Genomic DNA, 17,279 nt, shown 5'->3' with positions numbered 1-17,279 from the left:
ACGGTTAATGTTATCTGCCATCTAATTAGTGATCTCTTAATTTTTCACTACAAAAGCCAAGTGAAGAAATTGTAAAAGAAGAGTTCCGCGGAGATATTTCATTCCAACATGAGTACCTTGAAAGAGTGAAGATAAACTGTCCAGGAAGGACAGTTAAGTTGGTAGAAGAGCTGGTTCGCACTTTAGGTGAACATATAGAGACAACATCAAAGATTATTATCTTGTGAGATTGTCACCTCTCCTCACATTGTTTGGCTAGTGCTTTTGTTGACTAATTAGTCGTTAGATGCTCACTATGTGTTATTTGTTTTCTTCTAGATATTATTTTGACATCAGATTATCAGAATCGTTGAAAAAGTATTTTTTTACTTTGGTTGTATGTCTAGTACACACTAATATATGTTCATTTTGTACGGTAAAGCGTATTCTTTTTATGTGTTAGTTCTACCTTGTCTTGATTTGATGTTAGAAATTAATTTCAATATGTTATTTTCTAGTATCTGCTATAATAACATTTTTTTTTCAAATAGCTAACAATTATGGTTCGAAGACAATTATAATTATTGAATGCCATATTTATATATACTAACTCAGTTATTAGTACTCGGAATAATTAATGACCTTCTCTATGGCGCCTGATTCTGGCCCATAGCGCAGCAGCTTATGGTTTGAGGCTATCTAAACTTTGCCATTAATAAGAAAAAAATAATCTGTCAACAGTACATATCAACATTTTTGTTATTTTCTTTTTTGGGCTTCGTTCCCTCTAAAATATGGCTTCAACTAGTGGCAACATTTATTAGTATTAATTTGAACATCTAGTAATAAATTAATTATAAATGATTTATTGTATTATTATTATTTTTTTAAATCTTTACCGAAGATGCCAAGTCTGAGGGGAAAAGAGTACCTTTGGGTGATTTTTGTTCTAACCAATTGTACTAACCAATAAATAAGTTATTATCACTAACAGAATAATTTGAAAGAATAACTGTCCACATTAAAAATTCATATGTTAACAGCACTGTTAGCGAAAAAACTTGTAAATATAATTGACGTTGTGTAAAATTTATTGATGAAAAATTAGTAGCGAGCAATATAGACATAATATTAGACTATAGTTGAAAATTAGTAGCGGACGAAATAAATATAATATTAAACATAATATTAGACCAAGATGTAAAAAGCAGGAGTCTAAGTCCCAACTAGGGTTGACAAAATTGCTCAAACTCGTAATTCCCTCGTAACTCGTTCGCTAATATATTGCTCACTTTAACTCGCTCATTTATAACTCGAGTCAATTCCAACTCGAGTTGGCTAACTCGTTTAATAAATGAGCTGAGTTTGAACATACCCCAACTCGCTCATTAAAAACTCTGAGTTATACAAAATTCATCACAATAAATCCCATGCCCTTCTAAATGACTCCTAATTAAGTTGTTGCTTGAATTTTTTATTTTGTTTGTTATCTTGTTATTTATGTTTGAAATTGTTTGTGTTTAGATAAATGATGCGTTTGGATGGAGCAAGAATAGCACTAACTCACTATTATTTGTTTGTCTTATATGGATTAGTTCACTACTCTACTAGCCCAACCCGTGCTATGTTTGGATGTACTGAGAATTGCGAGAATAACAAGAATAGAGAGAATAGCATTGTTCTGATCCATCCAAACATACTCAATTGCTATTCGGAACAGCGAGAATAGCACTGTTCCGCTATTCCTACAAAAACTTGGAATAGCAATTGGTGCTCTCTCAAATAGCAATTGGTGCTATTTTCGCTATTCCGAATAGCACCACATCAACACTATTCTCACACTCTTCCAAAAATCACTATTCTCAAATAGTAGCTATTCTAAAGTGCATCCAAACATATTAAATCATTTAAATTGTTTGTGCTTAGATAAACTCTTACTAGTATATTACAATAACTAACAAAATTGACTGGTCAAATGATTTATAAATGAGTTGTGAGCCAACTCGAGTTGGTAATGAGCTGAACTCGAGTTAGTTTTACAGCTCGTTATTGATATCCCAACTTGAGTTGACACGCTCATTTACTAAATGAGCTGAACAAGAGTTGGAAGTAACTCGTTCGAACTCGGCTCATTTACAATCCGGTTACCTGATAACGATAAATCCAGAGATCGTAAACTAATTGTGATAACAGTACAAAATCAGCGCAACGTAGTCGGAATTCCAATCGAACATGAAATCTAATAGAATTGATATCATATTTTTACAAAATATTTCTTCTATTCTCCTTTCAAATTTTCACTCTTATTTTTTACTTGGTTTATATTGTTTTTTTCTCATCCGATAAAGATAAAGAGAGAGAATTACATTTATATGGAGTTTTAACGGTGGTAAATAGTTTTCTGCATGGAGACACGTGGCATTTTTGCCACGTTATTATTATTTTTTTAAAATAATAAGGATAAAATTTATACTTTAAACCTTCATGTTTTTCATAATTATAAATAATAAAAGAAAATATAAGTTCATAAGAATTGATAAAAATCATGGATGTTACACTAACATATATAACATAAAACAAATCTAACATCCAAAATCTAAATGTTAAGATTTATTTTGAGCAAATAATTTAATTTCAGATGAACAAATAATTCAATTACATGTAGGCTACTAAAAAGTTTTAAAATTCAGGATACATTAGCTCCTCTGCAAGTCAGGTACTATAGGTTGGACTATTTGTTACTTTGAGTCTGTAAATATTTTAAATCCAATAAACTCTTGAATCTGTCGTCATTCAGAACCAACGGAGTCAAGTCCCAACCACATGCGAATCCGTTAATGTGGATTCAGAATTTCAGATCCATTATCGCGACTAATAAAAGGTCACAGTCACAGCTCATGAGCTCAGTCACTCTCCCACTTGTCCCATTCTCTCCCTCTCGCAAGAACCCATTCTCCCTCTCGCAAGAACCCTCTCTCTCACACTCTTCTTGTAAAGTCGTAATCTCTCACTCCACTCGATATAGAGTTCTTGTGGACCCGACGAAGAAGCGTAAGCAACCCGACAGTAATGTGGATCCGAGTTCGGGTGATGGCGCTGCACTCGATTGGAGAGGGGGACACTTTCAAACGACTCGTGCCAAGAATGGTGCTGATATGTGAGATACACAAACTTAATTCGCAAAAAGATTATTTCTTCCTTTATTTTCTCTAGTTTTTTCTTTTTTTTCTTTTTTTCAATGATCGGAGTTATTTTATTAACTTCTTACGCACTTGGGGTATTTAATAACTTATTTAATGAAAATGTTGTATATTAAGAGGAACTTAAATGGGACACTCTCTTGATCGTGGTGGTGGTGGATTTTTTTGGTAAAATTGTAGAACTGGAGAGTAAAGAGCATTGAATTGATCTTGTGTTTTCAGATACTAAATTGCTTTACCTGATAACTTAGATGACAAAATTGTTGTACAGTTGTAGAACGATTTGTTTTTTCAAAAGGGAGACTCCTGACAGAAGTGAAAGAGAAGCACTAAGGGCTGAGGCACGGCTTTATAACCAGGCAACCAGTGGAGTAAGAATATATGGTTTCTTGATGTTTCTTTTTTAAATCAATTTATAGCTTGCAACTTTTTTCCTTTTTTGGTTGGGCTTTTCAGGATTTATTTAAAAATAGCAATGTTAGTGGCAAAACTAGATGAATAAATGTTGTTAGCTTGGTAATTTATGAGAAATATCAATCTAATACTTTTCCATTCCACATTGCACCTGAATTTGATTTTAAATTCTATATTAAAACAATGAATGTTGAAATTACTGCCAAGGATGAAGTAACCTGGTGTTAGTTTGTAATCTACTTGTTATTGACACTTGATGAAATTATTTTACCCTTTTTATTCATATCGCACGGTACATGTATAATTGTTTAAAGTACTCAACTTCTACTCTTTATCTACTGCTTAAATGGAAGTATCTTTTAATTAAAGGGCCTAGTCCTAAATATGATTTGATCCTAATTTGTTAATGACAGAAAGCTAATTAAATCTGTTCATCTTTTATATCTTTTTATTAGCACTTGTTAAAATATGTTCCATATACATTGAAGTAGTTTTCTTATCTCTTGCTAACTGAAATTAAGCTGTTCTAATTTCTGTCATTTCCCTATTTCTCTTCTCAGGGTGATTATGTAAGGAGGGTTGCTGATTACATCAAGAAGATACCTGAAAATTCAGGAATTTTGCAAGGTATGTGTGCCTGTGTGTTTTCTGAGTTTGAACTAGGATTTTGTACTTCGGATTCCTAACCCGGACGGTGAGAGAGAATCAGGAAGGGAGGGAGGGAGGGAGGGAGAGAGAGAGAGAGGTTGTGGATCACTGTTTGCAACTCGGGCGGACACAAACATTTGGGAATTAACCTGTTGCAGGATCCGGATTAGATGCTTGTTGTTTAAATTATTTTAATCTTTCTATGGTTGCTTTAAATTGTTACATTCAGTTCCTTTTTTATTATACTGGTACACTGGTGGTACCGAGCTCACCTGGTTTTTGGCATGACTGTTTTGGCTGGATAGGGTTGTGTCTGGTCTAGGAGAGGTGGTTGTGTAGGTGAATAGGAAATTAGTGGGATTTTCCTAGTTGTTTTATTTTTTCCAGAACTGATGTATGTATTTTACTCAATTTCAATACATAATTTTTTTTCCAGACCTGACCAACTATACTTTCTAAAATTTTCAGGGGATTTGACTTCTAAGATGGGGCAACAGGGTGACACTGGAAAGGTGCTTATTATACCCTTAATCCTTGTTGTTAATATCGGCTTTATCTAGAAATTATTGTTATTATTAGTATTCAATGAATTGTATGTTCTGAAACATATAAAATAGTTTGAGTCCCGAAATTTCAGATACTATTTTGGCCTGCAAATGTTTAACTGTTTAGTACCTCAAATAGGATGCGCTGCTGGCATGGCTTCTCTCTGATGCCAACACAACCGTCCCTACTCAACAGCAGTCGCAACAGCAACAGCCCCCGGCAGGGCCTCTCACTGATGGCAGCACCAGCAGCATCCCCCCTCAACAGCAGCCTCTGCCAGGGCCTCTCACTGACGGCAGCTCCAGCACCCCTCCTCAACAACAGCCAGAGCAGCAACTGTCAGGTACTTTAATTTTTTTTTTAAAAGATACAATATTGTTTTGCAAGTATGACATGAAATAATATACAAAAAAATTACCTAAAGCTCTTAAAGTGCTTCAGTTAAATGAAGTTTCTAAAATTTGGAACAGACGTTAGAACTGATGGTTCTGTTCTTTCTACAGGACCCAATGAGCATCCGATGATACCGGAACATCTGTTGAGGGAGGAATTGCTGGCTTTATTGAAGAACACGTAAGAAACATGGCAGTATGGACAAGGTAAAAATGGATAAGCTTTTTAGGGAAATCTATAAATTACCCTCCTATTTGTAAGTATAGGAACTCATAATGCTTGTATACCCCCCAAAATATGTTGGAACATACCAACAAAAATCAGCCCTTCTGATGCAAGGTAATGGAACGTGTGAGTGTGACATGTCTAGTGCTTCTTAACAGTTTAAAAGTGTTTTCTCCAGCTTAACTCAGTTATGGTGTTTCTTTGGTTGTTTAAAGCTCTGCTATTATTGTTTCAAGAAAAATTATACAAGATATTTAAACCTCAGCTCTGCCTGACTATGATATTATATTAATCTGTGCTTCCAAATTTTTCTACGTACACTGCTTGTTTATGTGCCGTTCAGAAGAAGTTTGTTTTTTGTCCTGCTTCTATATATTTTTCTTGACATGTTTGCTTGATTTTTCATTGTAGGTCTTCTAAGTACAAATAATAGTTGCTTGAAGATGCATCAAGCATTCAGTTCCATTGATACAGAGATGCTAATGATTAGTTAGAAAGAGAAGATGATTTTGGCATCTAATTTTCTTTTCTTTTTTTATTATTGTTTTTTGTGAAAAAATTAGAAGACTTGAGCAGTAAATGCGATAGCTGACGTCTACAACCTTAGCTTTCCATTCTGAGACACAGTTTACTGGATGTGTCTCATTGTTACGTAGAAACTTAGTTTGACAATAGTAGGGATGTTAAATTGGATGTCTCAAATTCTATGTGCCTAGATCGCAGAGTTAATCGATATTGATTACAAAGACTTTCCCTTTTAGACCCATTTCCTTCTCTCCCTTTTACTTTCGTTTATCTTATTTAAGGAAAACTAAAAATCTTGCCGTATTTGATTATCATGTTGGAATTTACCTTGTTTTATTATTATTTTATTTAAAGTGGAAATGAAAGAAAATTGCTCAAGACAGTTCGAGCGGTTAGTTCATTTTATATTTCTGTTTATTTATGTTTAATTGAATAATACAACTGTTAGTTTTCAGCAGAATCTTAACTAAAAACTGAGATAAATGAATGCATAATGATCTCATCAGAATTGTTTTTATGAACTCATGATGAAATTGTCATGATCGAATGTACTTAATTTTTCTTTACAGTTGCATTTTTCTTAGCTAACTATATATTGTAATTATAAATTGGCAAATTCCATATGGATTGAGGAACAAATTGAATTTAATAGTAGCTAGACATGTGAATTAACTTATTTGCAATTTTTCACCAAAGGACAAATCAAATTATCACATTGTATACTTGGCTTGTTCTCTAATAATTGTCATTCAAAAATATTTATGCTGTGATAGGAATCCAGGGAAACCTTTAAAACGAGAAAGAAATTGATGAACATCTCATTAGAAATATTACTCTCTTACTCTTCTATTGGATTGTTGCAAGTAGATATTTTATAATATGAAGTGTATAACTGGTACATATAACTTATTTAGTATAAATTCTTTGAATGTAAAATTTTATTAGCTTATATTGTAGTCCATTCAATTCTGTGTTTTACAAATATAAAATTAAAAATATTACTAAATCATTATACAAACAAAACAAAAAAGAATACCAAAAATATAAATTATCGTTACAAAATATAAATCATAAGTGTAAATTACTTTTGTAACCATCTTAATTTGTTTCTTATATTTTGTTACTTAAATTGTAGGTTTTGTTGTCCCTAACGACACTTAGAGGGGAGGTGAATAGGTCTATTTTAAATTTAACCACGTGCAACTTGTAACTATCGGATGGATAGGAAAGTCGTTCATGTGTTTAAATAATCTATCAACTGTAAACTCTGTTAGGAATCAAGAACTTGTAAATCAATAGCAATTTAGATGAATATTAAAGTGCAGTGAAGTAAATAGATAGAGTTAGAGAAATTGACACAGGAGCTGGTAGCGAAGTTCGGTCATTGAAGGACCCACGTCTCCAGAGCAACGCAACCTTAAGAGGCGTGCTTTTATATTACCCAATGAAGAAAGGAATACAAGTTGTGATCAGTACGAGACAACACTCTTGCGGTCCACGCAAAAGATAGATAAGCAGAACACGGCTCAAAGAGAGAGAGAGAGGTGAGCACAAAAACTCAAAGATAGGCGAGTTCACATGCTCTAAGTCCTGACAATCGCTACTCTCACTCTAATCTCACAATGGATCACTTTTGGTGGAGTATATCTGAGGTTGTTGGATAGATAATTGAAGGTCAGGCTCAAGCGACAATGGACTAGGCTAAACATTTTATTTTAAAAAAAGTCGGATGTTAAATCAAAAAGAAGTCTGTTTTCTCTGTTTGTAGCCTCTAAACTATTTTTAAGTGCAATCAACCCCTTGAAAGTCTTTAACCCAGTTCAATTAGAATCAGCATCCCCTCCTCCATTAATGTACCGTTTGAGTTAATTTTTAAACTGTGCGATCAGAATTTGGGTAAAAAAAAACAAATATTTCTTATAGATAATGGTGAGGGTACTGGAGTTTTCGTAGTAGTACAGCAACATGTTGTCTGAACTATTTTCTTTAATTGAGCAAATCATTGAGAAGCTTTTTTTTTTTATGTTTTTGTTTTGTGTGTGTGTGTTTTAACAGTTTGTACAGTTGAGGTTCTTGAAAGAGTGTTTTTCTTAACATTGAATGACAATTGCAAAGCTGGCCACAGAGCTCAAAGTGTAATCGACGGCGGGTTCCAAAAACCACTGAGCACTCAAAATTCAAAAACACATTGTAATTAAGACCGGTCTTTTACGGTGTTAACCAAATTGGACTCATCCCAACAGATCAAGAACTGATTAGTGCTCTGAGGGAGAGACAGCGCCAAGAAACGCACACATTAGAAGATATTCCGGTTCGTGTTATAATGAGCAACAAAAGCATCACAACCATCCATCAAGTACCAGAATACCAGATGATCAACAGAACAAATTAATGACCAGTTGTACTGGTCGTTGTAGTTCAAATTTAAGAAATATCAAAATAAGGAAACAAGCAATATCTAGTATAACAATGTAATTTAGAAAAATTCCAATAGATACTTTGGCTATAAATTTAGCTGAGTATAACCTTGTAATAATCAAATGTGCATTTTCATAACTATTCTTAATTTCTTTTGCATTCAGTGACAGAACTACATGGTAAAAAAAGGGGGCTAAGCTCACCTATCCTTTAAAAATTTTGCATTTTTTATCTTGAAAATTTTAAATTTTACAAAAAATATAACTATTAGTCCTCTTCATAAAATAAAATTACATGACGCTCATTCATTCAGTCCCTCTATCTCAATTTTCTAGTTCCACCCCTGTCTGCATTTCATGTATATATATTTTTATAAATTCATTTATGGATTCTCATGAACAAATACAGACCGTTGTTGAAAATAGAAAAACGCAATCAAAATAATCGGACCCATGAATCTACTTGAAGAAACACGTACGTGTAGAGAAAGATGTGTAGGTTTATATTTATCATTTTTTTTCATTTTTTTTATAATCAGAATATTTATTTATATATACAAAAAGTATAATTGCTGTGCTAGTTATATATTTTTTTAAACCCGTCGCAGTGTCACGGTTTTTAATTTTTCATTCATTTTATAGATCAAGTCTAAACTTTTAGGAAAGAATGATAAAAAAAATACTAAAATTACTAAAAATGAAATAAATGTATATTAGATATTTTGTTTTTGCAAAATGTTTATCATTTTGGAAAAATCTTACAAATCATTACAATATTGCTAGTTTTGAACATTTTGGAATAATGATGTTACAAATTTATTTATTTTTCATTTTAATAATGCTATGATTAAATAATGGAAATTTTCACCAAATCAAACTTAATTAAGAAACTTATTTTTCATGTATTTTCATATCAGAGAAAGATAGAAAAACAAAGCTCTGAAATAGTCAGAAAAGAAAATTCTGCAAGAATCTTCTATATTATATATTTTTGCTTGCCAACAAAGCTAGAGTTTCTATACTATTATATATATTTGAGATTTGATTCTAGTGATTTATTTTAATCACTAGGAAGCAACAAACTAGCTTTTAACTATGGATCGATGAAGATCATGAATGATTTCAATTATCATGTGGAAAGCACATGAGACATAAAAATACCCTATGAAATAAACATGCCCGTCCACCACTAACACAGATCATGCTCAGCAAATTGCTATATATAATGCTAATAACTACGTTTACTATTTTTTTTTAGAATATTTCAAAATCACTGTTTTTTATGGTCTAGAATCTGTTAAAAAAACTATGGTTTTCTACCTATATAAAAAAATAGTAAAAACATTTCAAAAAATGTAAAATTTAGTCTCCAAGCACATTTCAATATGAATATCATGTTGAGCGATTTGGATCGACTATTTGGTCTTTGAAAACAGAGATATGAATGTGAAGTAAAACAAGATTCTTACTTCGCAAACCGTTAGATGTGATCTCTATATTAAAATGTGTTTAGAGACCAAATTTTATATTTTTTGAATTTTTTTTATTTATTAAGTCAGTTTTAAAATCGCTGATTTTAATAAACAGTGAAAAAATTTCTAGATAATTGAAAAAAAATAATTTAAAACTAATTTAATAAATAGTAAAAAAAATTAAAAATTTGGTCTCCAAGCACATTTTAATATAGATTGAATATTGAATAGTTTGGATCTACTGTTTGAATTTTAAAAATGTAAAAACCAAAACATTTGTTTCACAGCCTAGAAACAAACATTTTGATATTAAGCATAAGGTCAAGCCTCGGAGAGCTTGTTTTTTGTTATTTTCCTTTCTTCCTCAGCAATTTTTTTTTTAGGAAAAATAAGGTCAAGCCTTGTTTGATTTATTTAGAAATTGCTAAGACAAGTTCTAGTCCAGACTGTCCAGCCTTGCTTAGAGATCGAATCTATTGATTTGATCCTTCTTTTGACCAGATATTCGCTAGTAATATTTTTTTATCTATACATTATTTATATTCGTCTATATATAATGTCTATTTTTATAAGGTTGGCGGTTTACCCGTGTATTTTTTTTAATTGGTGTATTACTCTCTTGATTGGATATAGCACATTTTTTTTTAATCTCTTTTGATAGTGTAATAATTAGCACCTTGTATAGGTAATCAGTATATCAAATATGTCAAAATTAAATTTTCCAGTATATCATTGATGGACACTAAAATTTAGAATTATATTTAATTATTTATCGTTTGTGCTCCTCTTAGTCCATAAACTTAGTCTTGTCTGCAAATTTTACAATATAACTAATTTCTTTTCTTCCATCTTATAATTATATTTCTCCTTGCATTAGTTATACCAACCCCAAAAAATCGTACAATTAGAAGTAGCATATATATATTGCGGCGTCATGAATTCTAGCTTTAAAAGTAAGCTTTGAGAGAAATGAGCAATTTATAAAACCAGGACCTGACAATATGCATGAAATTTTATATTTAAAAAAAAAGTTTTACTATTTTTTTAGATTTGGTATAAAATCATTGTTTCTCGATGGTTTAGAAACAATGAATTTGTACGTATCTAAAAAAAAATAGCATTTTATTTTCAAAAAATTTATAAAACTTGGTCTCCAAACATATTTCAATATGAAGATCGTGTTAAATAGTTTAGATCAACTATTTAAACTTTGGAAACAGATAAAAATTGTAAGACACAATGAAGCATGAAAGACACAAGTCATTTTAATTAACCTTATGCTTACTTAAAATTGACAATTATACATTATATAATAAATAAATAATTAAGATAAATATAATAATTAAATTTATATTTTAAAGTGGTGCGTGAAAAATCATGAAAAATGTCATTGAGGTTAATTCACGAGTAGGTAACCTGAATATTAATTAGATTGGAAGCACCAAGCAGTCAGCTAATTGGACCATTTAAAGAAGTCAACGCAACAAATGGTTGTCACCAGAGAGAAGTCAGACAAAAAAAAATTAGATGAAACCTATAATTTATATTATATAGTATTGAGTTCAATGGAGCATTCTCTTCTCCAAACAAGTGGTTGTCTGACTTTTGAGTAACAATGAAAAAATGGAGCATTCTCTTCTCAAATTGCCTGCTGCTCATGTCTGTTCTTCTCCAAACAAGTACCAGAGCAAATGGCAAAGCATGCTTACCGTGTGGTACAACGCCGGTGCCCTTCCCGTTAAGCACAGACGGGACTTGCGGCGACCAGTTCTACAAAATCCGCTGCTCAGCTGCCACTTCCACGCTCTTCCTCGACACTGTCAACAGCTCCTACCCCATCATCTCCATCTCTCCTTCGTCTCAGCGCCTCGTCATCTCACCCTCCTCCTTGAGGTTCTTTTTTTTTAAAAAAAAATGCATCAATTGATCATTATATATACCTTGTGGCTGATTTTGATTTTGAATTTTGATTTGCTAGGAATGAATCATGCATCTCTTCTGATCTGAGCTCTCAGGGAATCCAGCTGGGTGAAACGCCGCCGTTCAATGTGACATCACGCAACACCATCATGTTACTAAACTGCACCTCGAAAATCCTTGAGGCTTCTCTGAATTGTTCCTCCAATTCACTCTGCCATCTCCTGCCACATTCCTCCTGTCAAACCCTCCCAATTTGCTGCACCTTCAAGGCCGGTGGTTCCGCCTCCTCGCATATGATCCACATAACCCCCGAGTACTGCAGTGCGTATCGCAGTTACATAGACCTAGACCCGACAAAGCCGGCAGTTACGTGGCAGAGTCAGGAAGGTGTTGAATTGCAGTGGGTTTCGCCGAGAGAACCTATGTGTAATGCACAGAGTGATTGCGAGGATGGTGCGACGACGAACTGCACCGTCGATCCTGCTTCCGAGGGGTCACTAGTAAAACGGCGCTTCTGTCTTAGCCCTACAGTCTGGAATCCAATTTCTGGCACGTGTGAAAAGAGTAAGTATTTGTCATGATCAATTTCAGTGATCAACTGATCATGAGCGCCAACCCTTTGAATCAGTACTTGCTTTCAGCGATAGTTCATTGATTTATTACTAATTATGATGTTTTCTTGAAATGATGTCAAATTAACCAGCATTCAATCGGAATTGATATATATATAGATAGATATAGATTAGTGACACAATATCTAAAAAGGAGATAGATACTAGAGAAAATATGAAGAAACAGAAACATTTGGTATTTTCTGAATTTTCTGTTAAATTTAAGAACCTAGCTAGGCTAAAACTATATATAAAGTGAATATGTTTATATATGTAGCTTTGTTGGCAGTTCTGTAATGCACGTTTATTTAGTGATGTAAACATCATTCTGTTAAATAAATAAATTCTTCTTTCTAACTGAAAATTTATTAGTTTTCATAAAAGAGATTTTTATATATGAAGGTAAACAAAAGCTTAATTATATGCATTACTAAGGGAAATAATTAGGTTTAACTTACCACTAAAATGGATGTGCAGATCAAACGGATTGCAACAGCGATAATTGTGGGGGATTCGACTCTGGGTCGCTCATTGCTGGTAAGATTTATAATTTAATTAACAACACATTTATTTTACAATTCCTGGTTTCGATTCCAAGTTAATTAGTAGACTCCAAGATGTGTGTTAAATATATTATATGTATCCGTATTTAAAAAATATTTAATATATATTTCCTACATTTAAAGGAATTATCAGAAAAGTTTGTTTAAGATGCTACGTACATATATATTCCCGTTAATGATCACATCTAATGAAACAATATTAATTTTTGAATCTTTAGAAGATAACGTAACTTTGGTTTTATATAGGTTTTTAAATTTCAAATTATTCGATACATGAAATTTAGAAATTATTATTATCTCATGAATTTAACCTATTTAATTAATCCCTCTTTAATATATGGAATTATATATATAACAAAATTTTAAAACAATTCGTGAATATTCCATACTGACCAAATACAGTATTGGAGTCTTTCTAATAATGATTTTGGGTCCACATTTTTTATTTTCATGTTCCCAAAAATTGAAAAATTCATTTTGCCGGCCTCGAAACAAAAATAAATTAATAAAAAGCTGGCGTTTGGACCTAGAAAATAAAATAATAATAATAAGCAATAGATTGAGCATATATCAAAGTTTCATCCCATCATGAACATAATTCAAGTACAAGATTGCAAGCTGGTTTAATGTTAAAAAAAAAAAACAATATAATTAAAGAAAAATATAAAAATTATATATGGCCTAACAAATAAAAGCTGGATGTGTCAATTGAACGGCCGAGTCGGATTCAATTGGACTCAGGTTATTTATATTTGATCTAAATTAAGGGTTTTTTTTTTTTTTGGAAAGACTCAGTAGTAACTACCAAGTGTACTGAAAATTAAATTTGATTACAACTCCTTAGTTTAATACATCAACTCTATTTTCAAACTTGCAAATTTTGGCTGTCTTTGTTTCCTCTCTTATAGCACAGGAGCAGCTCCGTCTCTTCTTTCATCTTTCCTGCCAACACTATTGATGGTATCCTTTTTCCTAAGGGCCTGTTCGGCATTTTTACTGTTTCTGTGGAAAAATAAAAAAATTTCCCACATAAACAGTAAAAATCAGTTCAATTTTTGTGCCCATGTCCATTCCCGATGGTGCGCCGAACAGGCCCCAAAAGTATATGAATTTGTTACGAATCAAGAACACCAAACTCCCAGAAAAACTCCCTCCCACCCAGAATTTTATTTCATAAAAAAACGAAATTACAATGGTTCTTTTTTTTTCTTTCTTGCATATCCTGCCTTCACAGCCTACATTTATCATTCTCTATATTTAATATTTGGAAACTGTAAATTACATTCTAAACTTAGATTATACCAGCACTATTGCCTAACTACAAAATAATTACATCTAATTCCTCCAATATGCTGATATGTCTTTCCTTTTACTTCATGCTTTCCTATTCTTGGTCACCAGATATTTCTCTGCTCTGTTTCTCAATTCGCCAGCTTGCTTCTTTTGACACTCCCCCTCAAGCTGATGCGTATATGTCCTTCATTCCTAACCTGTTAATTGACTCTTCGAAGATTTTACTTGACACAGGTTTAGTTAGTACATCTGCAAGTTGCTCATTAGATCGCACAAATGGCATTGATATAATTTTGGCATCTAATTTTTCTTTAATGAAATGTCGGTCAATTTCTACATGCTTTGTCCTGTCATGTTGTACGGGATTGTTAGAAATATCTATGGTTGCTTTGTTGTCGCAAAATAATTTCATCTCAGATTGTGGTTCAAATCCTAATTCCGTTAAAAATTTCCTTAGCCACAGTAACTCACAGATTGCTTTGACCATGCCTCGGAATTCTGACTCTGCGCTTGAGAGAGTCACTACATTTTGTTTCTTTGATTTTCAAGTGACCAAATTACCTCCTATGAAAGTAAAATATCCTGCCGTTGATCGTCGATCAATCACGCATCCTGCCCAATCTGCATCACTGTATGTAACTACTTGAAGATGTGAATTTTTCCTGAAAACTATACCTTTTCCTGGTGTTCCCTTCAGATACCTAATAATTCTCATTACAGCTACTAAGTGTTCCTCCTTGGGAGAGTGCATAAACTGACTTACCACACTTACAGCATACGCAATGTCAGGTCTTGTGTGAGACAAGTAGATAAGCTTTCCCACCAATCTTTGGTATCTATCTATATTTGTAGGGGTGTGATCGGTGTAGACTTCTAATTTTAGGTTCGGAATCATTGGTGTGTCAACAGGTTTGCAATCTAGCATTCCTGTTTCAGTCAGTAGATCAAGTATATATTTTCTTTGGGATAGGAAAATTCCTTCTTTATTTCGGGTCACCTCTATTTCGAGGAAATATTTCAACCCACCCAAGTTTTTCATTTCAAATTCCTTGAATAATTTTTCCTCTAACCTTTTTATTTCCTCCTTGTCATTTCCAGTTATGATCATGTCATCGACATAAATTATTAAAATAGCAATTTTATCCTGAGTCCTTTTATAAAACATTGTGTGATCCGAATCACTCTGGGTATATACATATTTCTTCATGGCTTGACTGAATCTTCCGAACCAGGCCCTTGGTGATTGTTTTAATCCATACAAAGCCTTTTTTAATTTACATACCTTATTTGTAGTGTCAGGTGTTTGATAGCCAGGGGGTATCTCCATGTATATTTCCTCTTCTAACTCTCCGTGTAAAAATGCGTTCTTTACATCGAATTGATGCAGTGGCCACTTAAAGTTTGCTGCAATAGATAGTATAACTCTAACAGAACTTAATTTAGCAACCGGAGAAAATGTTTCTTGGAAATCAATCCCATAAGTCTGGGTATACCCTTTTGCCACAAGTCGAGCTTTGTACCTTTCTATTCTTCCTTGTGCATCATATTTTATCGTGTATACCCACTTACATCCCACGGCTCTCTTTCCATCGGGTAGATTAGTTACTTCCCATGTATTATTTTTTATTAGTGCATCCATTTCTATATTCATTGCATTTTTCCATTTCGGGTCTGCTATAGCTTCTTCCAATTTTTCACGTATAGTTATTGATAATACTCGGTTCACAAAACCCTTCAATGGTTCACTTAAATGGTTGGTGGTTGTGTACTTTGCAATTGAATATTCACCTGTACTGGTACCGTCTTCTGGTATATACCGCTTTGGTGGGTGTCCCCTATTTTTCCTAAATGGTAATTTAACTGTGGGTTCAGGATAACTTACCTTAGATTTTCCAAGAGAATCAGACCGCTGTGGAGGATTGGCGGGTTGTATTATCTCTTCTTCAAAGGTAGGTTCTTCTAAGTTTTCATCTATTTCTGAGGTAGATGCATCACCCTGGTTCGGCTCCATCTCAAGAAGTTGATATATATTTTCTCTTGGATCTGAATGTGTGTTTTGATCGGATATTAAGTCTGAGCATTCTAAATTCATACTTGGCTCTAAATTAGGCGTATTAAGTGTCACACCCCAAATCCACCGGGTCTGACAGCCTGCCGCGTGTATAAATCAAGCGTCACATATACACGCAAGGCAGTGGATCTTTTATATGCATTACCAGTATCCTCATTCGCTTCAAGATCCGAAATAAACCTGAAAATAATCGGGAGGGTGGGGGTGAGAATAAATTCTCAGTGCGAATTTGCCACAGTTTAGACTATTGGACTTGCAATCAAACTCTATATTCAAAAATGAAACCCAAACTCAAAACAGTTCAAACAGATATATATATTCATAAGGACAACAGTTTAATCAACCTGAAACACAGTTTATGGAATTTCCAAGATGAATTTCAAACACAACATATATTTTGGCTTAACTCGATTCATAACACAGTTCATTAGGGCTTGTAGCAATTACAGATGTTCTTTCGAGCTGAACCATTATCAAACCCACATCTGTAGGGTTACTGACACCTACAGATGGTCAACCGCTGGACCCTTTATCTGACACCCATCTGCAATCGCTTGGCTTAACAGTTTATTAAGGTCTGGTTTGAATCATATAAAGAAAATCCTTTTTAGAATCGTTTCCAATTTTCGTCATATTCAATTGACCTTTCAAATGCATTAACACGTAGGAGAATGCCACCGAGCCATAGACGTTACACATGTCACCCACGATTTCCAATCACATCTCATAACATAATCACCCTCCCTCGTCCCAACCGGTACTGGGAATATCGAGGGCCGTTCACCTAAGGCCATTTAGGATCCTGGGAATCCAAGTCAGCATACAGCCCGACTTGGCAAATTCATTGGATCCAAGTGCTTAACTTCGTAAATCCATTCACATACATATCAAATCAAATCAAATCAATCGTGGTGACTTTCAATCAAATCAGATCATAATAGATCGACACAACCTACAACCATACCAGCATGCAAATCACTCAAGTCAGATCAATTTGAGTTT

The 17,279-nt window shown here is 33.4% G+C and overlaps 1 protein-coding gene across 1 annotated transcript; it reads left to right on the top strand.

Annotated features, from left to right (window-relative positions):
• Window positions 1-11,457: 11,457 nt before the first annotated feature.
• LOC144572418 (wall-associated receptor kinase-like 15) lies at window positions 11,458-12,990 on the top strand. Its single transcript, XM_078322001.1, has 3 exons — window positions 11,458-11,712; window positions 11,798-12,303; window positions 12,828-12,990. Exons 1-3 carry the CDS (start codon window positions 11,477-11,479, stop codon window positions 12,950-12,952), a joined length of 867 nt encoding a protein of 288 aa, XP_078178127.1. The 5' UTR covers window positions 11,458-11,476; the 3' UTR covers window positions 12,953-12,990.
• Window positions 12,991-17,279: the final 4,289 nt, after the last annotated feature.

This window comes from Carex rostrata, chromosome 20 (genome assembly GCF_964058835.1).
Source record: "Carex rostrata chromosome 20, lpCarRost1.2, whole genome shotgun sequence".
In the NCBI taxonomy this organism is placed as follows: Eukaryota; Viridiplantae; Streptophyta; class Magnoliopsida; order Poales; family Cyperaceae; genus Carex; species Carex rostrata.
Note: the sequence above shows the minus strand (reverse complement) of the source record. Positions and strands in the feature narration are given on the sequence as shown.